Source organism: Pipistrellus kuhlii, unplaced genomic scaffold, assembly GCF_014108245.1.
Source record: "Pipistrellus kuhlii isolate mPipKuh1 unplaced genomic scaffold, mPipKuh1.p scaffold_m20_p_11, whole genome shotgun sequence".
In the NCBI taxonomy this organism is placed as follows: domain Eukaryota; kingdom Metazoa; phylum Chordata; class Mammalia; order Chiroptera; family Vespertilionidae; genus Pipistrellus; species Pipistrellus kuhlii.
In genome coordinates this window covers 50746416-50770648 of record NW_023425416.1, presented here as the reverse complement: position 1 = coordinate 50770648, position 24233 = coordinate 50746416, and the positions used below count along the sequence as shown (strand labels likewise).

General features: G+C 68.7%; 4 protein-coding genes across 17 annotated transcripts in view; 2 read left to right on the top strand and 2 right to left on the bottom strand.

Annotated features, from left to right (window-relative positions):
• PARP3 (poly(ADP-ribose) polymerase family member 3) overlaps window positions 1-5730 on the top strand; it is a 6274-nt gene extending 544 nt beyond the window's left edge. Inside the window, exons 1-11 of one of the 5 annotated variants that reach the window (XM_036432150.2) lie at window positions 309-372; window positions 566-751; window positions 1400-1525; window positions 1694-1882; window positions 1990-2143; window positions 2228-2454; window positions 2656-2808; window positions 2966-3052; window positions 3271-3448; window positions 4431-4586; window positions 5216-5730. In XM_036432150.2, coding sequence (XP_036288043.1) covers window positions 572-751; window positions 1400-1525; window positions 1694-1882; window positions 1990-2143; window positions 2228-2454; window positions 2656-2808; window positions 2966-3052; window positions 3271-3448; window positions 4431-4586; window positions 5216-5385 — 1620 coding nt within the window. In that variant the 5' untranslated portion in view covers window positions 309-372; window positions 566-571 and the 3' untranslated portion in view covers window positions 5386-5730. Of the gene's footprint in view, window positions 1-308; window positions 373-565; window positions 752-1399; window positions 1526-1693; window positions 1883-1989; window positions 2144-2227; window positions 2455-2655; window positions 2809-2965; window positions 3053-3270; window positions 3449-4430; window positions 4587-5215 lie in introns of those variants that run through there. The other 4 variants (XM_036432151.2, XM_036432148.2, XM_036432147.2 and 1 more) reach the window with 4 other exon arrangements.
• Window positions 1-18855, bottom strand: part of PCBP4 (poly(rC) binding protein 4) — a 27880-nt gene extending 9025 nt beyond the window's left edge. Inside the window, exons 1-14 of one of the 7 annotated variants that reach the window (XM_045579528.1) lie at window positions 18675-18853; window positions 13195-13334; window positions 12970-12993; window positions 12836-12868; window positions 12577-12693; window positions 12236-12367; window positions 11989-12117; window positions 11723-11797; window positions 11562-11606; window positions 11423-11486; window positions 11260-11312; window positions 10998-11167; window positions 10418-10706; window positions 6843-6852 (exon numbers count right to left, since the gene is read on the bottom strand). In XM_045579528.1, the coding sequence (XP_045435484.1) occupies window positions 10418-10706; window positions 10998-11167; window positions 11260-11312; window positions 11423-11486; window positions 11562-11606; window positions 11723-11797; window positions 11989-12117; window positions 12236-12367; window positions 12577-12693; window positions 12836-12868; window positions 12970-12993; window positions 13195-13275 (1212 nt within the window). In that variant the 5' untranslated portion in view covers window positions 13276-13334; window positions 18675-18853 and the 3' untranslated portion in view covers window positions 6843-6852. Of the gene's footprint in view, window positions 1-6842; window positions 6853-8671; window positions 8684-9855; window positions 10707-10997; window positions 11168-11259; window positions 11313-11422; window positions 11487-11561; window positions 11607-11722; window positions 11798-11988; window positions 12118-12235; window positions 12368-12576; window positions 12694-12835; window positions 12869-12969; window positions 12994-13194; window positions 13335-18674 lie in introns of those variants that run through there. The other 6 variants (XM_045579527.1, XM_036432159.2, XM_036432160.2 and 3 more) reach the window with 6 other exon arrangements.
• Window positions 1223-24233, bottom strand: ABHD14B (abhydrolase domain containing 14B). Of its 4 annotated transcripts, none has more exons than XM_045579530.1 (5): window positions 23966-24233; window positions 22739-22963; window positions 21211-21452; window positions 20704-20918; window positions 1223-1239 (listed from the first exon to the last, which is right to left on the bottom strand). In XM_045579530.1, exons 1-4 carry the CDS (start codon window positions 24216-24218, stop codon window positions 20739-20741), a joined length of 900 nt encoding a protein of 299 aa, XP_045435486.1. In that variant the 5' UTR covers window positions 24219-24233; the 3' UTR covers window positions 1223-1239; window positions 20704-20738. The 4 variants fall into 4 exon arrangements, with proteins under 4 accessions (XP_045435486.1, XP_045435487.1, XP_045435488.1 ...); XM_045579531.1 differs by lacking the exon at window positions 1223-1239 and adding an exon at window positions 8191-8207; XM_045579532.1 differs by lacking the exon at window positions 1223-1239 and having other exon boundaries at window positions 22739-22954; window positions 23966-24080.
• Window positions 8000-9548, top strand: GPR62 (G protein-coupled receptor 62). The gene is made up of 2 exons (XM_036432392.2): window positions 8000-8127; window positions 8239-9548. The coding sequence occupies exons 1-2, from the start codon at window positions 8084-8086 to the stop codon at window positions 9356-9358; spliced, it is 1164 nt and encodes a 387-aa protein (XP_036288285.1). The 5' UTR covers window positions 8000-8083; the 3' UTR covers window positions 9359-9548.

Below are 24233 nucleotides of genomic sequence, written 5' to 3'. Positions count from 1 at the left end.
CCACTGGCAACTCAAGACCACTGGAACCCTGGCTGGCACCCCTGAACTATTGACCTCACTGGGAAGGGTTTCTGTGTCACTGGGTCCCAAGCTCCGGAGAAACCAATCTGGCCCCAAGGGTGCTGCCCCCTGGCCAGCACTGCCCATTCTCCTCCATAGCTGGGTGACTCAGCTCAGCACCCAGACCAGCCTCAGGCAGCTGAGAAGGGGGAGGAGCAGGCAGAGCCTGGAGTGCTCTGGAGGGAGGAGGAGCCCATGAGTGGGAGGGAAGACTTGCCTTTCACTTTCTCTACGCCCTGGACAAACGGGACAGCCAGAGAGGGGAGGGAGCCTCTCTTCCTTGACCGAAGTGGCCCCGGGACCAGGGACAAGGCATGTTAGGGTGCAGAGAACGGGTTGTGGGCTGGGGCTGGGGCTGTGGAATGGAGGCAGGGGTGGGGGGGAGGTGTGGAGGTGACAGGGGAAGCTCACCAAAGGGCACACCCAGGGCCGGGCAGGTTGGTGCTGTGCCAGCCGGGTGGGGTGCAAGGCCAGGGAAGCCTGAAGGCCCTCTCGGTGCCCCCAGGCAGCCATGGCTCCCAAGCGCAAGCCCCCTGTGCAGGGTGAGGGCCCTGACAAGAAGAAGGGACGGCAGGGGACAGAGGAGGACAGCTTCCGGGCCGCTGCGGAGGCCCTCAAGGCCGCGCCCACAGAGAAGCGCACGGTTCGCGTGGACGCCTCCTGTCCCCTCAGCCGCAGCCCCGGGGCCCAGGTAAGGGGGCCCCTCCAGGCCCGGAGCCTGCCCTCCCGGGTCAGGCTCACTCAGACCTCTCCCCTCCCACTGTGGCTGCCTCTGCCCAGGCACGTCTCCAAGGCCCCAAGGGTCCGGCAGGGCCACATCTCATCAGGCCTGGGGAGCTCCTGTCTGCTCCCTTTTTCATTTACTTCTCAGTGTGTTTTTACTGATTTCGGAGAGGAAGGGAGAGGGAGAGAGAGAGAAACATCAATGATGAGAGAACCACCAGTGGCTGCCTCCTGCACACCCCACACTGGGGATTGAGCCTACAACCTGGGCCTGTGCCCCGCCCGGGATTTGAACCCTGACCTCCTGGTTCATAGGTCGACACTCAACCACTGAGCCACGCTGGCCGAGCTCCTGTCTACACTTTGGACCGCAGGGCAGGCCCTGGCTCCTTAGGCCTCCCCTTAGGCACTCACCTGTGTCCCCCCCAGACCAGCCCACGGGGGAGGGTGTGTCCCCTGAGAGCCTCCAGGCCAGAGCCTGTGTCCCTCAGTGCCTGCCCCAGGGCCTCCCCACTGCCCGAGCGGAGCCATGGCCACTCAGACCCCGGGAGGCAGAACTATGACCCCCTCAAGCCTCTCCAGCCAGGGCCTCCGGTGCCCCCCCTGCCCCGCCCAGGTGCACGCCGACTACGACTGCACCCTGAACCAGACCAACATCGGGAACAACAACAACAAGTTCTACATCATCCAGCTGCTGGAGGACGGCGGGCGCTTCGCCTGCTGGAACCGCTGGGGCCGCGTGGTGAGTGCCCGCCCGCTCCCGCCTCCCCGGGCTCAGCACGGGCCCCGCTGCCCAGGTCCCACCGCGTACTCGGGCCCCAAGACCACAGATGCCGACCCTGCCAGGCGCCCAGCACAGGGCCTGGCTCCGGGGACCGGCAGGTGCACGCCCTGAGGCTGTCGATTGCAGGGTGAGGTGGGCCAGTCCAAGCTCAGCTACTTCCCGTCCCTGGAGGACGCCAAGAAGGACTTCGAGAAGAAGTTCCGGGACAAGACCAAGAACAGCTGGGCGGAGCGGGAGCACTTCGTGGCCCACCCCGGCAAGTACACGCTCATCGAGGTGCAGGGCGTGGACGAGGCCCAGGAGGCTGTGGTGAAGGTGAAGGCCGGGGGAGGGCACGGGAGACCCAGCCCCCGGGCTCTGCCTCTGCCCGCCGGGCGAGCTCAGGCCAGACCTGCCCTCTCGCCTCGGCCTGGCCCTGGCAGGTGCAGTCCGTCTGCACCCAGGTGGACGGAGGCCCTGTGAGGGTCCTGGCTCAGCGCGTGCGGCCCTGCTCCCTGGACGCAGCCACGCAGCAGCTCATCACCAACATCTTCAGCAAGGACATGTTCAGTGACGCCATGGCCCTCATGAACCTGGGTGAGGGCCGGGGTGGCAGTGGGCTGGGGGTGGCAGCTCCTGGGGGTGGCAGTGGGCTGAGCCTCCCCGCTCTCCCACGCCCAGACGTGAAGAAGATGCCGCTGGGGAAGCTGAGCAAGCAGCAGATCGCGCGGGGCTTTGAGGCCCTGGAGGCCCTGGAGGCGGCCCTGAGAGGCCCCGGGGCCGGGGGCCGCAGCCTGGAGGACCTGTCCTCCCACTTCTACACGGTCATCCCCCACAACTTCGGCCGCAGCCGGCCCCCGCCCATCACCACCCTGGAGCTGCTGCGGGCCAAGAAGGACATGCTGCTGGTGAGGCAGGGCCTGGGCGGGGGGGAGGCGGCCGGGGCGGGGAGACAAACAGGAGGGGGGCCGGTGCCAGCAGGCAGACATGGACGGGATGGGCAGGCCAGAGGCCAGAGGGCTGGGGGCGAGCAGGTGGACAGACGGTCCCGGGCCCGTGGGAGGAGAGGCGAGAGGTCGCGTGATGAGCCGGAGGTGCCGTCCCCGCAGGTGCTGGCGGACATCGAGCTGGCCCAGACCCTGCAGGCGGCCCCCGAGGAGGATTTGAAGGAGGTGCCAGAGGTGCCCCACCCCCTGGACCGAGACTACCAGCTCCTCAAGTGCCAGCTCCAGCTGCTGGACCCAGAGGCACCCGAGTACAAGGTGGGCTGGGCCTCCCGGAGCAGCAGGGCTAACTGCAACCCTAACCCTAACCTCTGCCCTCTCCCCTCTGCCCACAGCCCTGTGCCTTGGCCTTCCTCCCTGTGTCTCCAGGGCTTGAGCCTCTGGCCCTTGGCACCCGCGCCCACTCTCCCCGCAGGTGATCCACACCTACTTGAAGCAGACCGGCAGCAGCTACCGGACCCCGGAGCTGCAGCACGTTTGGAAAGTGAACCGAGACGGGGAGGTGAGGGGAGCCCCGAAGCCCCCCCTTCCCTGCCCAGACCGGGAGACAGAGTCCCGGCTTAAGTGTCCCTTCCTGCGTCGTCTTAGCCTCTGGGGCCGTTTCCGCCCGCCCTGGGCTTGTGGGCGTGGGCATGAGGGTGTGAGTGCCCGGGGGACCCAGGCCGCAGTTAGATGCCGGAGCAGGTGGGCACGGCTCTCCTGTGTTCCCCGCCCCCCCAGGGAGACAGGTTCCAGGCGCACTCCACGCTGGACAACCGCAGGCTGCTGTGGCACGGCACCAACGTGGCCGTGGTGGCCGCCATCCTCACCAGCGGGCTGCGCATCATGCCACATTCCGGCGGCCGCGTGGGCAAGGGCATCTACTTCGCCTCGGAGAACAGCAAGTCGGCCGGCTACGGTGAACACCTACGGCCCAGCCTTGGGCGGGCACGGGGACTGAGAGGGTGGCCCCAATCGGGGAGGACCCAGGAGAGGGACCCCTGACCTGTGACTGGCCAGAGCACTCAGCGGCCTCCTGGGGTCCAGGGGCACCTGGGGACGCTTCCCGGAGAAGGCCCTGCAGGAGGGTGAGCGAGCCAACCAGGCCCGGGCAGGTGGGGCCGCCCACTGTGGCCAGATGGCGAAGCTCAGAGCAAAGGTCTGTGTGGGTGGGGCCTGGGGGCCCGGAGGATCATGGGGCTTATCCGAGGCCTGGGAGCCCCTTGGACTCGGATGTGGCCGGACCTCAGTGCTGTGGCCATGGGGAGGTGGCGGAGGCCAGAGGCTGCAGGGGGCGGTGGAGCGGGGAGGAGATCCGTGAGGGGCTGGCAGGAGGGGTAGCAGCTGTGGGGAGGGGCCCCAGGGGTCTCCAGTGGCCCTCAGTTTCTATCCAGAGGTGTCTTCACTCGGGGGGACCTCACCACACTGGCTCCTCAGCCAGGCTGGCCCCATTGCTGAGACCACACCTCCCCCTGAGACAGCCAGGCCCAAGGCGGGTGGGGCTGCAGGTCTGGGGTGTCTGCGGGGCCAAGGCCAGGGCCAGGGTGGATCAGGAGGCAGAGGAGCCCGAGGAAGAGTCGGGGCGGCCGCAGGAGCCGGCGCCGGCGGTCCAGGCCAGGGTGAGGGTGCCAGTGCAGAGCGGCCAGGGAGGGAAGCCCGGCCCACGCCTGTCCCTGGGCCCGCTGAGTGCCCATGGCCAGCCGAGGTGAGGGCAGGAGTGGGGGCTGGGAGGGAGCGCGGCCAGCACGAGGGGTGTTTTAAGGAGGAGGAGCAGGCAGCCTTTTGCGCTGGGCCCAGCGAGAGGAGGTACCCAAGCAGCAGCGAGGGGCCCAGGGAGGCGGGGGGAGGGAGGAAGGAGGGAAGGAGCACAAGCTGCCCAGCTGAGCCGCCGTGTCCCCCAGTTACCACCATGTCGTGTGGGGCCCACCGCATCGCCTACATGTTCCTGGGCGAGGTGGCCCTGGGAAGGGAGCACCACATCATGGCTGACGACCCCAGCCTGAAGCAGCCGCCCGCCGGCTTCGACAGCGTCATCGCCCGAGGCCGCACAGAGCCCGGTGAGTCCCAGGCCTCAGAGGCTGCGCAGGCCTGGAGGGAGGGGGTGCTGAGCCCAGGGCCCAGGGTGCTCTCAGGAGGAGGCAGCAGCAGAGAAGGGGCTGGGAGAAGCAGGCTTCCTCCATGTGGCCATTCCCTTTGTCATCCCACAAATCGTCCCTGGGAATCCAGGAGGGCTTCAAGGTGGAGGTGTCATTGAGCATCAAAAGATGAGCAGGTGGCCCTAGCCAGTGGATAGAGCATTGGCTGCAGACTGAAGGGTCCCAGGTTCAATTCCGGTCAAGGGCACAGGCCCAAGTTGTGGGCTCAATCCCCAGTAGGGGGCGTGCAGGAGGCAGCCGATTAATGATGTCATCACTGGTGTTCCTATCTCTCTCTCTCTCCCTCTCCCTTCCTCTCTGAAATCAATAAAAACATTAAAACTTTTTAAAAAGATGAGTAGGTGTCTCCCAGGCACAGGAATGGAGGGGGACGGTCAGGCGGAGGCCCGGCCTGCGCAGTGGTCTGGAGGTTGGCAGGGCGGGCAGTGTGGGCATTCCCCGTGGCGAAGGGGAGTGCATGGGGCGGAATGTATCCTTGAGGCCAAGGACCAGCGACCCTGGGGTCACCCCGGCCCTTGCTGTGCCCGCAGATCCCGCCCAGGACACGGAGCTGGAGCTGGACGGCCGGCGGGTGGCAGTGCCCCAGGGCCCGCCCACGCCCTGCCCCGAGTTCAGCCGCTCCTCCTTCTCCCAGAGCGAGTACCTCATCTACCAGGAGAGCCAGTGCCGCCTGCGGTACCTGCTGGAGGTGTGCCTCTGAGCGCCCCCGCACCCGGCCCTGCCGGGACAGACTTCTCGCCCACGTCACCGCTTCTCGCTCCCAAACCTCCCTCTGTGTCCCGGACGGTGTCCCCGCTCCCTCCGTTCCCACAGCCCCGGCCTGGCTGCAGCCGCCGAGGTGACGGGTGCGAGGGACTGGCATCCCTGGGACACAGTGCCGCAGCCTCTTGGGGGCTGAGGAGTGAGGGGGCGCAGGCTGAGGAGGGGTCAGACCCCGTAGCCGCCCGGGCCGTCCACTCAGGCCCCGCCTGTCCCTCCCAGAGGTGTGGCCGCCAGTGGAGGCTGGACTGCAGGCAGCAGGTTCGTTACACACTGGGTCCGCTCACCCCGGGCTCCGGCTGTCTGTGCTGCAGCCGCACAAGCCTGGGCCCCGTCCTCTCCAGTGACCCCCCCAAAGCCCAGCCCCCGTCACTGCAGCCCCCACGCCCCTGACCACCCGCTCCGCACGTGGCCAGGCACACCGAGCTCCGCTCCCGTCTCCTCATCAGCGTGTCCCAGGTCTGCACGTCCCACGCCAGCTGAGCACACGCCGAGCGCCCAGCTCTGCCATGTGAACGATGCCCGCCAGCACCCGGGGGGTCACCGTGCCCAGATCCGAGGGTGCGGTGCTGTGTCTGCTCCTCGGGCTCCAGTCCCACCCCACAGGGTCCTCCGGTTCTCCCCGCCCAGGCTCACACTCGCTGCTCCGCTCCCTCGACATCAGTCTGCTCACTGTTGGCTCCGTCCCACACGGAAAGGAGATTCAGTCGCCGTGCCACCCGCCCCTGAGCAGGTGCCACGCCGTGTGAGCACACGCTTTCCGAGCGGGGCTCACGCACGCTCACGCTCCTCACCCTTCTCCGGATGGATGGATGCGCAGGGAGCGGGAACAGGTGTTTCGGTTGTCGCCTGGATTAGTTAGTTGATGTTTCCTCTCCGTGTGGTTACCCGTGGATGAAGCACAGGTGTTTCTGCTTATCTGCACCCTTAGGCGGGCCTCTCCTCATCCTCACTGACTTACTGTTGTCAGTACCCAGCACGTTAGCGTAGCCCCAACGACACAGCTCCCGGAAGTCTGACCTGTACAATGACGGGCGCTCAGGAGTCACCCCTGGCCCTGCCCTGGCCCTGCTCACCGCCCGCCTGCTGCAGGGAGCCAGGTTCTGGCTGGGCCTTCATGTGCTCGTTTTGGCAAATAAAAAAGAGCAACAGTCCTATTTGTAATGCTTCAAACAATAAAAATAAAAAATAAAAAGCCACAGTCACACAACAGTTGCAAGTGTAGTTGAATGACTTTGGAGGAGCAGGCACGCTCCCGCCAGGGTCCCCATCCCTCCTAGCGCCGTCACCAGCGCGTTTGCTCTGCGCTGTTCCTGCCAGGCCTGCCGAGCCCTGCCTGGGCCCCGGCGGCTCAGCGCTGCCCAGGCCTGCAGCCTCACCGGGCTGGGAGACCAGTACCGCCGCCTCCCTCTGAGCTCCGGAAGCAGGTAACTGGCTCCCAGGTGCAACTCAGCTGGGTGATCGGGGACACACTCCTTCCCTGGCCGGGCAGCAGCTTACTCGTCTGAACAATGGAGAACTGGAGTGGGCCCTTTAAGTCCCAGAGAGAGGGAGTCACACCCGAGGGTCCATGCCCTGGTCCCCACCACCTACATCTGCACCTGTGAGCCCGTGATGGGTCCCACGGCACATGCGTGAGCAAGACACGGACAAGGTCCCTGCTTTCACAGGACTAACATTCCAGTAAAACAAGCTCCAAACAAACCTATGGGTAGATGAGAAACTCAGGATCAGGTAGGCCAAGTGCCAGGAAGGACAGCAAAGCAGGGCAAAAGGCAGGGGGTGAGGAGGGGGAGCGATCTCGGGAGAGACAGACAGTCGCTGAGGGCCCCTCTCGAGCAGAAGCCTGAGCTAGGAAGGGGCAAGCCGTGGACAGACCAGAGGGAGGCGGTCTGCTGGAGGAGGCAGCGGGTGCCCAGGTTCTGAGGAGGAACCCAGTCTGACACGTGAGAGGACCCCCAAGATGGCTGCTAGGGCCGGGAGTGGGGCAGGCCAGGAGGGGTGAGGTCAGAGAGGGGGTGTCATTCTGATGACGGGAAGCTCCCGGAGTGCTGGGAGCAGGGCCACGGCCGGATGGGACTTGGAGGACCTGCTTCTGCCTCCGTACAGAGTGGACTGCAGCGCGGGCGTCAGTGAAGACCCAGTGGGCAGAGCAGAAGCCACTCTAGGAATCCCAGGCGAGAGGCAGGAGGTCCGGGGAAGGAACAGAATCCACAGGAACCGTGAGGCCCCCAAAGATGCGGCTCTCAGACTGGATCGATCGTGGGAGGAGATGGTGTCCCTCTGTCCAGGGACCCGGGCCACCCGCAGGGGGCTGCCCCCAGAGAGCTGGGGAGCCCCCGCAGAGCCTGAGAGAGAAAGACCCCGCTCCTCCCGCCTCCCACCTTCCCCGCCCTGCTCTGGCCTCCAGCTCCTGCCTGCTCTGACAGCCTCCAGCTTGCAGCCTGCAGCTGGCAGCTGCGAGGCCCAGGGGGCTGGTGCCAGGCCCTGCCCTCCCTTGCCAATGCCGTGTCTGTGAAGGGCAGCATCAGAGTGACAGCCAGTACCATCTCCAGCAGGGGCTGAGCCGCTGGGGCAGGGGAGAGAGCCACAGTCCCAGCCTTGCACCCCTCCATGGGGCTGGCCAAACCCCCAGGAGGATGGGGGCCTGGGCAGCAGAGCCAGAGCCTGGGCAGCCTATGAGGTGAGGGGCCAGCGGAGCAAGAGGCGGGGTGGGTGGGGGTGGGGGGAGGGATGGGAAGAACCGGGGGAGGGAGGGGGCCCTCCCGTTCCGCTCTCTGCATCCCCAACCCAGGGCGAAGCCGGAGCGCTGGATGGCCAACACCACCGGGCTCCTCCAGGCCACGGAAGTCGCGGGCTCCATGGGGCTGATCCTGGCGGCCATCGTGGAGGCAGCAGCCCTGCTGGGCAACGGCGCGCTGCTGGCGGTGGTGCTGCGCACGCCGGGCCTGCAGGAGGCGCTCTACCTGATGCACCTGTGCATCGTGGACCTGCTGGCGGCCGCCTCCATCATGCCGCTGGGCCTGCTGGCCGCGCCGCCGCCCGGCCTGGGCCGCGTGCGCCTGGACCCCGCGTCCTGCCGCGCCGCGCGCTTCCTGTCGGCCGCGCTGCTGCCCGCGGGCACGCTGGGGGTGGCGGCGCTGGGGCTGGCGCGCTGCCGCTTCATCGTGCACCCGCTGCGGCCCGGCGCGCGCCCGCCGCCCGGCCTGGTGCTCGCGGCCGTGTGGGCCGCCGCCGCGCTGCTGGGCGCGCTCTCCCTGCTCGGGGCGCCGCCCGGCCCGCCGCCCGCCCCGGCCCGCTGCTCCGTGCTGGCCGGCGGCCTCGGGCCCTTCCGGCCGCTCTGGGCGCTGCTGGCCGTGGCGGTGCCCGCGCTGCTGTTGCTCGGCGCCCACGGCAGCATCTTCCTGGTGGCGCGCCGCGCCGCCCTGCGGCCCCCGCCGCCCGCGCGCGGGGCCCGGCCGCGCTCCGCCTCGCTGGACAGCCGCCTGTCCGCGCCTCCCGCGCCGCGGCCCCGGCTGCCCGGCCGCAAGGCCGCCCTGGGGCCCGCGCTGGCGCTCGCCCAGTTCGCGGCCTGCTGGCTGCCCTACGGCTGCGCGTGCCTGGCGCCCGCCGCGCAGGCCGCCCGGGCCGAGGGCGCCGTCACCTGGGTCGCCTACTCGGCCTTCGCGGCGCACCCCTTCCTGTACGGCCTGCTGCAGCGCCCCCTGCGCCGCGCGCTGGGCCGCCTGGTGCGCCGGGCCCGGCCCCGGCGGGTCTGCACCCCGCGCGCCTGGCGCCCGCGGGCGCTCCTGCAGCGCCTCCGGGGACCCCCCGAGGGCCCCGCCCTGGGACCTTCGGAGGCACCAGATCCAGAACCGGATCGAGAACCGGACGTGGCCCGAGGGGAGACCCTCCCCGTGCCCAAGGCCACCTGAGAGGGGGTCCGACTCCTGCACGGAACTGGGGCGGAGAGGGCGGTGGTTATCAGAGGCGTCCAGCGTCCCGCACTGGCGCGGGCAGGTTCCTCTGCTTCTGTGTCCGGGAAGGGGGCCTGCAGCCTGGGCGCCCAGAGGCTCCTGGGACCGAGGAACCTGGGTTCTGGCTTAACTCTGCGTGGCGGCTGCTCCTCAGGCAGAGGAGGAGCGAGGTGGGCAGGGTCCGAGGGGCTCACAGCCCAAAGGATGGGCCACAACAAGAGGAACCAGAGACTCAGAGACCTCCCGACAGCCGCCCTGAGAGGCCAGACAAGCCCCCGGAGCTCCTCTCTCTGCCTCTAAAAACCCGGTCCGCCTGGTACTCAAGGCAGGAGGCTGGACACGCCCCCCCTCCCCCTGCGGTCCCAGAACTAGGGCTGGTGGATCACAGATGGGGTCCTCTGGGGCTAGCCACACCCACTTTCTGGAAGTTTTGCCAACACCCAGTGTTTCACAGCTTCCTGGTTTCAGAATATTTATTCAAAAACAGGGATTGAAAAAACTGTACAGTGTCTGCTGCTGAGAACTCAGCCCCGCCCCGGGGACCCCCGAGCGGCCTGGCCGAGCCCCCTGTTTGGGTGGCCCTCTGCCAAGCCCAGCCAGTCCATTCCAGTCAAAAGGGTTATCCGTGGAAGCAGCAGGAACCTGCGGGGAGGTGGGGAGAGAAGCGTGGCCCCCAGCCCCCCCCCGCCCAGCCCTCCTCCCTGAGCCCCACAAGGGGGCAGTAGGCTGGGAAGCCCTAAGGAATGGGGAGTGCATGAGTGACCCCCAAAGTGGGAGCACTAAGGGTGCTCCCTGCACCCAAGCACAGAGCTGCAGGGGGTGGAGCCCCTAGCTGGGACCGCGCAGCCCCCAGAACCCTGGGCCAGAAACTGCACCCACTCTGAGCACGAGGGCTCCCCCAGAGCGGGGCCAGGCAGGGTGCATCCATGCTGCTGAGCGTTAGTGGTGATGGGGACCCCGGGCGGGGTCTCCGCAGGCAGGCGGGTCCTGCCTGCTCCCGCACTGGGCCCCAGCCACTCAGTAGGGCGAGAACTTCTGCCGCTCGGCCTTCTTGCTCCCGTTGGCCGCTGCCATCTTGGCAGTGTAGGCCGCCAGGCCGGGCGGCGGCCCCGGGGAGGCGGGCGGCAGAGCCAGGAAGGGCACAGGCTTGAGGCCGATGAAGTTGGACAGGGAGATGGCGTAGGGCGTGCCCAGCAGGCCAGGGGGAGCCGTGGGCAGGGCCGTCAGGGGCGGCGAGAAGGGGGTAGACAGGTCTGCGGGGGCCGCGCTGGGCGTCCCCCCAGAGGTAGACTTGGCCGTTTCTAGACTGGAGAGAGGGAGATGCGGGGAGATGACGGAGACGGTGGGGTGAGAGGGGACCGGGAAGGCAAGGCCGGGAGAAGGGAATGAGGGGAAGACATCGTACGGGTGCGGAAGCAGCGGGGACCAGGGATGGATGGGGAGGGGAAGATGGGGCAACGTGGAGGGAGTGAGGGAGAGGAGGGACCCAGACAGGGAGCTCATCTCTCCCCACCCCACCTGTGCCTTTCTCAGCAGGGAGCCCCCCGACCTGTGACCTATGACAAACCCCCCCCCCCCCCCCCCGCCCCACACTCACCAGGCAGTGATGAGGTACTGAGCCAGAGCGATGGAGACGGGGGACCCGGTGATGGTCACGTGCCGCTCGCCGGCGCCCTCCGCCTGGTTCCCGATCTTGATGTGCGCCCCCGACATCTGCCGGATCTCGCTGATCTTGCTGCCCTGGCGCCCGATCACGCAGCCAATGAGCTGCGGGGAGGCAGGAGGTCAGGCCTGCCCGAGGCCCCGGCCGGCCGGCCCGCCCGCCCCATCGCACCCGCCCGGCCCGGGGCCCTGCTCACGTCGTTGGGAACCAAGAACTCCTGGGAGCTGGTCTGCGCGCCAGGATCCAGTCCTAGGGAGAAGAGGGGTGCGCGTGGCTCCGGGCCTTTCCTGCCCCCCACATCCGCGCCAGGGGCTGCTGGCCCCGGGGGACCCGCCCCGCGTGCGGCTGAGGCTGCTCACCTGGCACCAGGCTCGGGGAGGCAAAGGGGACCGCGTGGCCCGAGAGCTGCTGGAGCTTGGTGACCTGCGCCGGGGGAGGGGGGCAGAGGTCAGGGGAGGCTTGCTTCGGGAAGGGGTGCCTCAGGCTGGGGTCACTCACCTCCGCTGGGGTCACAGCCCCGTACTGACTCGGGACGGAGAAGCCCTGGGGACGGAGAAGGCCGGGGCGAAGGGGTTACTGGGACAGGTCAGGGCCGCCCCTCCTCCCTGGACCCCCAATTCCTCCCTCCATCCCCCCCTTTTCCAACAAGCCCCCCTCACCTGGTTGGCGGAGAGAAGGACGGTGCCTAAGGAGAGGCTGGGGTGGTACGGGATGGTGGCCCCTTTGGGTGGGGACTGGAAGGACAGACGGGGCAGCTGTCAGGACCAGCCAGGCCGCCCTGACCTCACAGGGGTCCCATGTGCCAAGGCCCTCCCCACAACCCCCAGGAACACGCACCGGCCGTCCTGGGGGGTCCTGGCCTGTGGCCGCGGCCTCGCCTGCCCCCCCCGCCCCCCCGCGCTCCCTCTCCCGCCCCGGGCAGCACCTCCAGGATGACGGCGCAGATCTGGCGCACACACAGGATGATGGCGTCGGGCACCCCGGACACGGTGACGGCACGCTCTGTGGAGTTGGGGAGCAGGTCCCCCGCCACCTGCACCTGGGCCCCCGTGGTCTGCAGACAGAGGGGAGGGGGCCACTGTCAGCTCCCGGCCAGGGGAGGGCTGGCCCTCAGAGCTGCCCGAGGGGGGGCAGGAGGGACTTCGGGGTGATCTCTCCCCCCCCGCCCCCACCTCTCGGATCTCCTTGATCTTGGTGCCGGCCTTCCCGATCAGGGAGCCACACTGGCTGGCGGGGATGACAAGGCGAAGGGTCACTGGAGGCCTGGAGACCGTCCCCCCGTTGGCGGGGGCAGAGCAGAGGTCCTGGGCGAGAAGACGGAGGGTGGGCCCTGCAGGCCCCTGCCCGCCCCCCGCAGCCCCTGGCCCCCCTACAAGCCACTGCCCCCCCCTCCCTCTGCAGGCCCCTGCTGCTCCCCCTGCAGGGCAGCCCGCCCCAGTTCCTCTCGAATGGGGGACCCTGCGGGTCCCGGTCCTCCCAGCAGCCAGGGTGCCGCCACCGGCCGGCCCCACACCTCGTCCAGCTTGAAGGCGATCATGGAGACGGCGTGGAAGACGGCCGCGGTGGAGCCGGTGATGGTGGTGATGCGCTCAGGGCAGGAGCCCTCGGAGATGGTGATCCGGGCGCTGCTCTGCAGGCACAGGACGGGCGCCGGGCAGCCTGGCCGCCGCCCACTCCCAGGCCCCGCACAGCCGGGAACCCCACCGAGGCAGGACCTCGGCCCCCTTCCCCTCCGAACCAGGGCCCGGCCCCTCCCCGCACTCCGCCCTCACCTGCTCCCGGATCCGCTTCACCGTCTCCCCTTTCTGCGGGGAAAGATGGAGGAGGCTCTTAGCCTGACCTGCCTCCCCTCCCGCACGGAGGCCGCAGGGCAGGCGGAGGGGACTCCGCAGAGCCCAGCACCTACCTTCCCGATGATGCTGCCCACCTCCTGCGAACAGACCAGAGAGGAGTCAGGGGTGCCAGTGCCAGCCCTGTGCCCCCTCCTTCCGACCTGCCCCCCCCCCCCCCCACACACACACACAGAAGGAAGGACACCTGAGCTCCAAATCGGCCGGACAGGCCCTACCTAGCCCTGCCCCACCCCCACCCCCACCCCCACCCCCGCCAAGCGGCAGCAGAGACCCCTCACCTTCCCGTGCATCAGCATCCGCAGCGTGAGCGTGATGCTGAGCTCCGGCTCCTCCTCCAGCCCCGCGTCCGAGCTGCTCATCCTGTCAGGCGGGGCCCGGCCCACCGCGGCCTGGGCCTGGGGCTGCGGCCTGGCCGGCTCTGGCGGGGACGGCGAGAGGGGGGACAGGCCTCAGCTCTCCGGGTATCCGGCCCTGGTGCGGGGACCCCAGAGCGGGCTCGCCAAACTCCCAGAGAGAGAGGACATGACGGGGACCCTGCGCTTCCAATGTCCCGCGGACCGGGGTGCTCGGGGGCAACCCCGGGCAGCTTGCCCACCCTCTGAGCCTCAGAGCCTCAGAGCCCCCCCCCCCCCCCGAGAAGGGGAAGCCAAGACCCACCCCCAGAGTTATGAGAATTAAAATGAGCGAAGCGGTCTCCATGAGCAGCCTGCCCTCCCCCGCGGACAGGAACTGGGGGGCCTCTAGGGTGCTGAGAAAGGGGGCCCCTCCCCGGCCTCCGGGAAGAGGGGGCCCGGTGGATTGCCGGGAGCAGCCATGGGAGCCGTGGGGGTCTGGGAAGGAGAGTGGACACGAAGATAGCAAGGCTCTGAGGGCCCTCTCCCCCCCCACCCCCGCCTGCCCCTGCTGGCAAAGGCGTGGGGGCGGGGAGGGAGGCCTGTGCTAGCTCACTGGGGGCGGGGTGGGGGAGTGTCAGGGTAAGCAGTGGTCTCCCAAGCCCTCTCCCTCGTTCTGAGGAGGGAGTGTGCGGCTGGCCACCTTCCCTGCCTGGAGCGCGTTCCCCTGTCCCAGACACCAGTCCCTAGTCCGAGCCTCCACCTTCTCACCCGGAGAATGGAGGGACTCTCTCCGGGCTGGGTGGTGGGTAGGAGAGGGGATTGGGGGGCTGGGGAATGTCAAGTTTGGGAACTGACGGAGAAGGGGAGCTGGGATTAGCCGCCGGGATTAGCCTGTCGCCAGCCCTCCCCACTGGACCCTTCGGCAAGCCCTGGCTTAATCCCGAGCCTTAATCCTGCCGGGAAATCCCCCTCCTCCAGCGCCGTCTCCGGCCAGAGCTCAGGGGGAACCGGCCCCGAGGAGGATCACAGGGCCCGGGACCAACGGTGCCACGTCTGAGCCCAGACAGAGCCTAAGGCTGCAAACCCTCCTGCCCAGGAGGGCGAGGAGCAGAGGGCCCCGCCTGGAGCGCTGCAGATGCCTCGGGGCACGACCTCCAGCCCCACCCTGTCCTGATGTAGGGGTCAGGGCACAGAGTAGGAAGGGGGGCTCCCTGGCTCTCTCCAGAAGCCTCAGGCCCGTCTCACCTGTACAATGGGGGTGACCCCGTCCCCCCCCAGCACCGTCACTGTGACCTCCCCCCGACCGGCTCCTCCCTCCATTCCAACTTCGCCCACAGATTCTCCAGAGGTTAGAGGTCAACTGTGGACGCAGGGACAGTGCCCCGTGGACATCCTGGCCAGCCTCGCGCTGGCTGCCCTTGCCGACATTCCCCCGGCCGCCTGCACTTCCCCCCAAAGCGCGTGGGGTGACGCCGGTCTCTGCCTCCGGGACAGCCGAGCCCGGGAGGCCCTCAGAGCAGGCGCCGCGGCTGCCGCCTTCCCGAGTCCCGAGCTCGGGCCAGGGCCAGGCCGCGGGGCTCAGAACACGCCGGTCGGCTGGAGAGATGAATTCCGGGAGCAGACAGGGAGCCTGATGCCAAGGTCACAGAGCGGGCACGGCGGGGCGAGCCCAGGGGACTGGTTGGGTCCCGCCTGCCAGTGGGGCTGTCCCGGGCCCTGGCTGAGTGTGAGTCCTGTCCTGGAGGGGGCTCTCCCGGGGCGGGGAGTGGTCTTGGAGGCCCCCGCCTGGCTCGCAGACGAGGGTCGTGTTTAGGAAGGACTGACAACTGTCTGGAGCCATGGTCTCAGGCTTCAGAACCTCCTGAGGCTCAGGAACTCCTGTGGGGTGGTAACCATGGAGACCTGACAGGTCCTCAGACCATCCGGGCAGAACCAGAACCAGAACCCACAGGACAGACACAGCAGGTGGGGTGAGGCCTCCAGTCTGGGGTCTCAGGCCCAGGAAGCTCCTCCCTGGCGTTGGGGGCCTCGGACCCAGAAACACAGGGGTCCGAGGGCTGCATGGAGCCCCATCCCCCCAAATACAGGGGTGACCTTGGCCAGGCCTGCACCTGGCCTGGCCCTGCTTACCCACCTGGCTGTGTGTGTGTGTGTGATCCTGGTCTCTGTGTCCTTTCTGTTACGAGGGACCCCCAAGGTCTGTCCTGTCTCAGGAGAGAACAAGGGGTCCCGACAGGCCACCCACATTACTCTCCCAGGAGCCCCCCAGGCACCGGCTCCCCTCTGCCTCCTGGGCTCTCGGGAGGCACTGCGGCTCCAGCCTGGCGGCCGGGGTCCCTGCGGGGCCACCCACATGGCAGCCACGCCTCCTGCCACACTGACCTCCAGCTCACCTCTGGGGGCGCCGGCCCCTCCCGTCAGCAGCCTCCCTGGCAGAGCCCGGCCCGCCTAGGCAGCGCTGACCTCTGGTTCCCTCCTGCTCCCCGGCCCCCTCCCCAGTCCCAGCGCCCACTCCTGTCCCTGGCCCCCTGCCACTCAGGCTGGAGGGGGCCGAGGGGGAGGTGACAGCTGTGTAAGCGATGGTGGCTGCCCCTTCCTGCCCCTCCCCCCCAGCTGTCTCTCTCTCATGACAGCTGCCCAATCAAAGGGCTGGGGGCTTAGCCAGCTCCCCCCACAGGCAGGGATCAAGTGTCCACCCTGGCTTTGTTCTGGAGCAAGAACAATCCGGGAGGGGAGGGCTCCCGGCCGGCCACGCCTCGGGCCAGCCCACCCCTCGGGGGATTCCCTGGGCCCTGCGGCCGGAGCATCTGATCCAATGGGGCTGGCAGGCCCACCTGGGCCGGGAGAGAGGGTCTAGTCTCCAAGTGCACCCCCACCTCACCTCCCCCGACATCCCCGCAGCACCCTCGGCGCCTAACCTAGCTACCTCCTCCAGGGCTCCGGAGCAGCCGCGGCCACGCCCGGCGGTGCCCGGGAATGCGTGGGATCAGGCGGACCAGGGCGCGGCCGGGCTGGACGCCGGACCTGGGGCACACGGGGATTCTGACTCCCCTGCCCTTGGCCTTCTCGCGCTCACCATTGCTGACCAGCCTGCCAGGCCTCCCCAGAACCGCCGGCATCTGTGTGCCCCTCGGCTCAGCCGCGCAGGGTGGCCATTCTGCCACTTCTCCCACTTCTCCGGAGGGCGGGGGAGGGGCCTGCCGGAGGGGCCTGGGTCTACAGGCTTGTCTGGGAAGCTCAGGCCACCTGGCTGGGCCAGGCAGGGGACAGCCTCCTCAGAGCATCCTTAAGCACCCCTGCGCCCTTCCCCAGGAGTCCGCACGGCCAGGGGAAAACGAGGCAGGCCCAGGTCCGGACTGGGCTCCAGCAGAAGGACCGTTTCCTGGGACAGCCCCACCCACGGGCCCCCATCCCCTCACGGTCTCACCCAAACTGAGAAAGACCTCTGGCTACCATTCTCCATCCTGGGGCCTGGGTCATGCTGATGCTCCATAACCATTCTTGGCTCCCCAGTGCCCGAGGCTGAGCTCCATGGACAGGCACTCAAGGGCCTTCTCCATCAGGCCCCTGCCCACCTCTCTGGTCTCATCTCCATCCCATCCCCCCACACTGGGCTGCAGACACACCCAGCACCTCGGGGCCTCGGCCTCTGCCCGCGATGATCCCGGCTTGAAGTGCCCGTCCTCCCCGCTCTGTCCAAAGCCACCTCGCCGCGAAGCTTTCCCACCACGTCAGACAAGGCCCCCCGGGCCTCTGGGCCCCGCAGGTACGTCTACCGCTCGAGGGAGCCCCAATGGGGCATTCCCGAACCCCTCTCCGTCTCTCCGGAGGGCAGGAGCCAGGGCCGGGCTGTGTGCGGGGAAAGACGGGGCTCACAGGGCCTGGGCATCAGGGACCAGAGGAGCAGTAGGATGGGGAGAGACGACATGGGGACCAGTCACGGGAGAGCCAGGGTCCAGCTGACGGGACGCCCAGGCCTCCTTCCTCAGCACCCCAGATCCTGTCCGCTGTTTCTCTGGGTCTGGAGGCTCCCCGGGCCTGTCACTGGGCTTGGGGGTTCGCCTGGGCTTTGAGACTTCTGGGGACCCACGGGGCGGTGGGGGCCGGAAGGACCGCTGAGTGCGGCGGAGGGCTCCCCAGGCCAGGAGGGGCCCAGCCCCTCGGGAAGGCCCTCACGGAGGAGCGGAGGCCCGGGAGGAAGGGGCCGGTGTGCGAGGCTGGAGGGGGAGCTCGGGTCTCTCCCCCCGAAGTGTGCATGCCATGCCACGGGGCCGGGGGCTGGCGCGGGCAGTGATGGGAGTGGGGAGGGTGGACAGAGCCTGTCGGGACACAGGGTGGGGCAGAGCGAGCCTCCCGGGGGCCTGGGCCTGCCAGGGTGTGTGGGCCGCGGCTCCCAGCCCCCCGCCCGGAGCATGCGAGCAGAACAATCCCCTTGTGTCCGGGCGGCCGGGCCTGCATGCTGATGAAGGCTGGGGGTGGGGGCCGGTGGGGGTGCCTGGGAGACCGAGAGGGCTCCGGGCCTTCAGAGGGGAGAAGTACGGGGTCCCGGGTGCCGGCTCTGAGACAAAGAGGGTCCCCCCAGAGACAGGGCGGCTGGGTGGAGGGTTAGCTCTCAGGGAGTCCGGACTTGGAGGAGCTCTTTGTGGGAAGCAGGGCCCCTGGGACACATGCCCTGTTGGTCCGGCGTTAGGTGAGCATCCCGGCTGGGTGGGGACCCGCCGCCCACATCCTGGGAGCTGGGCAGGCCACTGGCCCTGGACGCATCCCTCCAGCCCCACTCCCTGGGGTGCAGCCGGGTGGGGCACTGGGTGCCACAGGTCCCAAGATGGCGGGCCCGGGACAGGGGAGCGCGGAGGCGGTCACCTCCCTCCTCTGACCAGGCAGGCACCGGGGCCAGACTGGGGTGAGCAGCCAGAGCCCCCCACCCCCACCCCCAAGGACCCCAGCCAAGAAGCCAGGTCCGGGCTGAGGGGCTGGAGAGTCACCGGCACCTGGGACCCCAGGAGCCCCCACTGTCACCTCCACACCCTCCTCGTGTGGCCCCGGGAAGACTCGGGATGGGAAGGGTGTGCACGGGGCCGGGGCCCGCAGGGGACTGCAGGGGTAAGGCAGGGGGACGGCAGGTGGAGACCAGGATGGGCAGAACCAGAACCCAGGGCCGGCCGGAAGGACAGACACAGCAGGTGGGGTGAGGCCTCCCATGTGGGGTCCCGGTGCAGGAGGCTCCTCCCTGGTGCTGGGGGCCCCTCCGGCGGACCAGCGCCCCCGTCCGTGCAGGCCTGGGCCCGCGAGCGGCAGGGATCCCGTTCCTTGCAGGCTCCCAGGCCCCCAAACCCAGACCCCGGCTCGTGGGTCCGGGAGCCGGGCTCCCCGCCCCGGCCGAACCCCACACCGGCGCCCGGCCCCGCCCGGCCCGGCCCTACCTCGCTGGGCTGTCCGGCGGCGGCGCGGCGGCGGGGCCGCTCAGTCCCACATTGTCCCCGGCAGCGGCGGCCGCGCACAACTGCGAGTGACATCAGCTGCGAACAATGAGGGGTTTGACAGGCGCCGAGCCCGGGCCGGAGCCCGGCTCCGCGCCCCCCCCCCCCGCCCGGCCGCCGGGCCCCTCCCGCCCCCGGCCCGGATCCGATTACAGCGCCGCCGCCGCCAGCGCCGCCCCGCCCCGCCCCGCCGCTTCCGGGGAGCCCGAGCCCCGAGCCCCGGCCCGGAGCGGGGACCCTCCCCCCGGAGCCCCGAGGACCCTCCCCCCGGAGCCCCGAGGACCCTCCCCCCGGAGCCCCGAGCCCCGGCCCGGAGCGGGGACCCTCCCCCCGGAGCCCCGAGGACCCTCCCCCCGGAGCCCCGAGGACCCTCCCCCCGGAGCCCCGAGGACCCTCCCCCCGGAGCCCCGAGGACCCTCTCCCTGGAGCCCCGGCGTGGAGCGGGGGCGCGGGCTGGTGAGGCCGGGAGCGCGGCTCCAGCATCCGTCCTCCCCGATCCCGCCCGAGTCCCTCCTCCGCCCGCCGGCCCCCTCCCCCGCTCCGGCCCCGCATGCCGCTCCGGCCGGTCCCGCGCGCGTGGCTTGCACCCGCCGCGGGCCGCGTCCTGCTCTCCCGCCGGCGCCACCCATCCCTGCGCGGGGCTCTCGGGTCCCCACTCCCCACCCCCCGCCCAGACCCGCACCCCAGCCGCCCCGGCCCCCGCCCCCCAGACCGGTTACCGAGCAGCCGGAGGAGGGGCCTGGGAACCAGGGACCGCACCCGCCCGCGGTGCCCCAGAGCCGCCCCGGAGGGCCTTGGGGGCTGGGGTGGCCCGGGAGGCCGGCGAAGTGGAGACTCCGGCGGGAATGCGCTGGAGCCGGCAGAGGCTGGGCTGTTCCCAGGCCCCCTAACCCCCTCCTTCGCCCCCTCTCCTCTCCCTCCCCCCTCCCCCTCCCCCAGTGCCAGTCTACCCCCCTCTCCCCCTCCCCCTCCCCCCCAGAACCAATCCCCCCTCCCCCCATAATCGGCTCAGCCCAGTCCCACTGACCTCCCCTCCCCCCACGGCTGAGCCTCCTGGCACCTGGGTGCGTGGGGGCGGGGAGGGGAATCCAATCTCCCTTCCCCTCCATCTGGCCGGCGGACAAAGGGCAGGGGACCATCTGGCCGCCGGCGGGGGAGGGGCGCGGCGGTGGCGGTCCCAGGGGGCGGGGGAGGGGCGGCGCTCTGGAGGCGAGAGTCTGAGGGGTCTAATGGCTTCACTTTATTTCACGGACCTCCTCTCTCCGCCCCACACCCCCACCCGGGAGCCGGAAGCAGCGGTTTGGCTCAGAAGACCCAGGCCTAGCCACCTGGGGGGGGGGGGGTGCCTGGGGGAGGGGGAAGGGGGAGACCTGAGGGTCAGAAGGGTGGTCCTCCCTTTGGGGGCAGTTCTGGTCGGGAGTGGATTTCAGGGCCTAAGCCTGGCAGAGGATGTCCTGCAAGGACCGGTCTCTGGATCCCCCCCTGCCCAGACATGGGGTGCTGTGTGGATGGGGGGGCACGTGCCTATGTGAATGCTTCTGCGGGCGCACAAGGGGCACGTGTGCACCTGAGTGTGCAGCCCGTCAGGAGCTGTACCTATCGGGTTGGGGCGCGTTTGGGAACGTGTGAGCATGCACATGGGCATGTGTGTTCTGTGGCCTCAGGCGGGGATGGCTGTGAGTGCCCTTCGGGGCAGCTCGGGCGGATGGGGGGGGGGGGGGCTGGGCAGAGAGAGGAAGGAGCAGGAGCGAGCAGGAGAGCCACAGCACAGCATCTAATGGGTTACCCTCCACCAGATCACGTCCATTGATTCCTGATTGTTTTTTCTCTCATTTCACCTCCTCAGTGTGTCGCTGCAAGAGAAAGAGGAGAAGACAGACAGAGAGACCCGGGAAACCAGCACCCAGACAGACACACAGGCACACACGTGTGGTGTGTGCGGGGGGGGGGGGGGGGGGGGGGCGGGGGGGACCAGAAAGGCCAGCAGCCGCGGACAGGAGAGCGGCCTCAGGCCAGGCCCTGCAGGAAGGCCAGCAGCCCCGTGTGCCACTCCTCGGGTTTGTCCAGGTAGCACGGGTGCCCCGCCCCCTCCATGACCAGCACCCGGTGGTTGGGCAGCTGCTTCAGGTGCTCGAAGCTGGTCGGGCCCATGGGGTCCTTGTCTCCGTAGACAATCAGAGCTGGGGTCTGGAGAGAGGGAAGAGGCCAAATCAACGGGACCTGCCACCCCGGCCCCCGCCTCCCCATCCCTTCAGTCTCTCCCAGGTCACCCCAAACGAGGGGAGAGCAAGCGGGCCCAGTGGGATGGGGTGTGGGGTGTGTCTATCCCAGTCCAGTGTGGCACAGGCTTGGCACAGGGATCAGAGTCAAGCCCAGGAGCTTACCCCCCTCCCCCGCCCCGCTTCCCCCTCCCAGGTGAGGAAAGGCCCCGAGGGACTGGCCCTGGCTCTGGCAGGGGCACGGCGCCTCCCCCGGGTACCTTCACGCTGGTGTAGTCGGCGGCACTGATCTTGTCCGTGCAGATGGGGGCCACGGGCACGTAGCCCCGGAGCGGGGAGCCGGGGGCCGTGAGGAGGGGCAGCGAGTACATGCCGCTCAGAGACGGGCTGATCACCACCGGGGCGCCCAGGTCCAGGGCGTCCACCACGGCTGCCAGGAAGCTGCTAGGGACCAGCTCCCCAACTGCAGCGGGGGCCGTGGCGTCCTTGGAGTGCCCCAGGCCTGCAGGGGTTTCAGTGGAAGACACGAGGCACGCGGTGGGTGGGGAGGGCCCCTTCCTCCAGGAAGCCCTCCTGGGTCAGTCTCTCTGTGCGGCACACCCCGCTGTTTCTGTCGCTGCCGCCGCTGGGACCTGGGACCGTCCCATCCGTGGCCGGCACGAAGCCCCTCCCTCGTCAGCACAGAGCTCCGAAAGAACCAGCCCTGAACTCCAACTTCCCATCCACCATCAGTGTGTTCTTGGGAGGGTCCCCCAGCCCTCTCCACTGTGAAAGGGGAAAGGGGACCGTGACCGGTGTGGCTCAGTGGATAGAGCATCAGCCTGCGGACTGAAGGGTCCCAGGTTCGATTCCGGTCAAGGGCATGTACCTTGGTTATGGGCACATACCGAGTAGGGAGTGTGCAGGAGGCAGCTAATTGATGTTTCTCTCTCATCGTTTCTAGTTCTCTATCCCTCTCCCCTCCTTTCTGTAAGAAAATAAATTAAAAAATAGATATATATTTTTTAAATAAAGGGGAAAAGGGATCTGCCGTGTTAAGTTTGTTGTGAAATGGAGCTAAGGGTTCAGGGGGCAGCTGTCCAGGACGGCAGGGTGAGGCTCTGCACCCTCGCCTCCCTCCCCACAGGTGAGCCCCACCGTTCCCCCAGAAAGATTATTTGCTCAAAACCTTCGCCTCGAAGCTCAGCCCAACCCACTGTCAGCACCAATCCCGCCTGGGCCTGCAGGCCCGCCCTTGGGCACCGAGGCCAGACCGGTCAAGGCCAGCGAGGGGAGCAGGTCAGCCGGGCAGTTAGGGCCGCTGGTCAGCACCCGGGGTGAGGGCCACCAGTCTGGCTGCCCTGCCTCCTCCTGAACCCGGCTGAGGGCTTTCTCCAGGGAACATGCCGAGCGGCTCAGCCACCCACCGGGACACTCAGTCTCACTCCCAGGGCTTCCGGCGGGGCCTGCGGTTGTGCTTCTGTCAAAACATGTTCCTTCCAACGGGCTGGGCACAGTTACTGTGTCAGGTCCTGGCCCGGAGTCACGCGGACACCATTTCATTCTCACCAGCGCCACCCCCGCAGGAGCCCGGTTATCTCATTTCAGCCCAGGACACAGGCTCTGAGACACTGCCCCGGGCCACGCCCAGGGCGGCTGGGCAGCGTCCAGGCCGATCCCGGCCAGCACTGGGCGGCTCCGTCCCTGCAGTGCGCGCTGGGCCCTGGCCCAAGTCCCCCCCAAACCCAGCCCCCGGTCCCCAAGCAGGTCCCCACCGCCGCCCCAGAACAGAAGCCTGCCCGCACCTACCTGGCAGGTCGATGGCCACCGCCCGGTAGCCCGCCTGCGCCAGCCGGAGCAGCGTGCCCAGCTTCTGCCAGGTCTCGGAGGAGAAGCGGATCCCGTGCAGCAGCAGCACGGAGAAGCGGGCGGCCTGCCCCGCGCCCGGCCGCGCCTCCCGGAAAAACAGGCTCTGGCCCTGCACCTGGACGGTGCCCTCCCGCTGCTCCGCGTCCGCCATGCCGCCCGCAGCGCCTGCGGGGGAGACTGGGCTGGTGAGCCACAGGCGGGGGAGGCACCCCACGGCGGGGGAAGCCGCCCCAGAGAGCAGCAAGGCCACTACCTCCCTCATCCCCAGGCGCCCAGAACGCTAGCAACAAGCTCTGGAGCGAGGAAAAGGAAGGTGTTATTTCTCTCCGCCCTTCACTTAATCGTATGGCCTTGGGCCTCTGTTTCCTCATCTGAAAAATGGGACAGTAAAGCCTACATCAAGAATTAACGAGTTAAGCCGAAACCGGTTTGGCTCAATGGATAGAGCGTCAGCTTGGGGACTGAAGGGTCCCAGGTTTGATTCCGGCCAAGGGCATGTACCTTGGTTGCGGGCACATCCCCAGTGGGGGGTGTGCAAGAGGCAGCTGATCGATGTTTCTAACTCTCTATCCCTCTCCCTTCCTCTCTGTGAAAAATCAATAAAATATATTATGGGGGGGGGGAAAAAACAGAAGAAGAAGACCCCTAACCGGTTTGCTCAGCATGGGGCTGCAGACTGAAGAAGAAGAATCGGCGAGTGAGGGTGCCTGCCCTGGAAAGCACCCCGCACAGGGGCTCCCGTGATTCCTGAACTCAGGTGGTCCACGGGGTTAAATGAAAGCCTGCGGGCCGGCCGAGCTCACAGTTAGAAGCTGACTATTTGGCTCACCACCCTCTTCCTCTTCACCGCACGGTGAAGGGTGGCAGTTTGGCCCCGCAGGCGGGAGAGGAGGGGGTGGGGGCAGGAGAAAAGCACCCATTTTCTGGAAGCGGAAGCCGCAGCGCTCCGGAGAGAAAGCATTTGGAATTCCCGCCCGCGCGGGGCGCGGGGTGCTGGGCGCGCTGACGCCGCGGTCAGGGGGACCCCGGCGCCGCCACGGCTCGCCCCGCGCCCTCCGAGGAGGGGGACCTGGTGCTGCCCGCAGGGCGGGCGCGCGGGGAAGGGGAGCAGCGGGGAGCAGTCTGACTGGAGAGGGGACAGAGGGCTGGGGCACGGCGGGCCGGTACCTGGAGCTGCGTGGGCTCGCTCAGCGGGAGGAAGCGAGGACTGGAGGGAATGGGGCGCGGGCAGGGGAACGGGGAGGGGCCGGGGCTGGGAGCTGGGAGGTGCCCCGTCGTGCTGCGGGGCGCCCTCTTGTGGCCACGGTCGGCGGCAGGGCCCACGTGCCCGAGCACCCGACTGAGTGCCTTCTGAGACCCTCCGCGACCGGCCCACAAGCCCAGGGCCCGGCTTCAGGAGGGGGCTCCTTTGGGGCCGCATCCTGAGTGTGCCCGC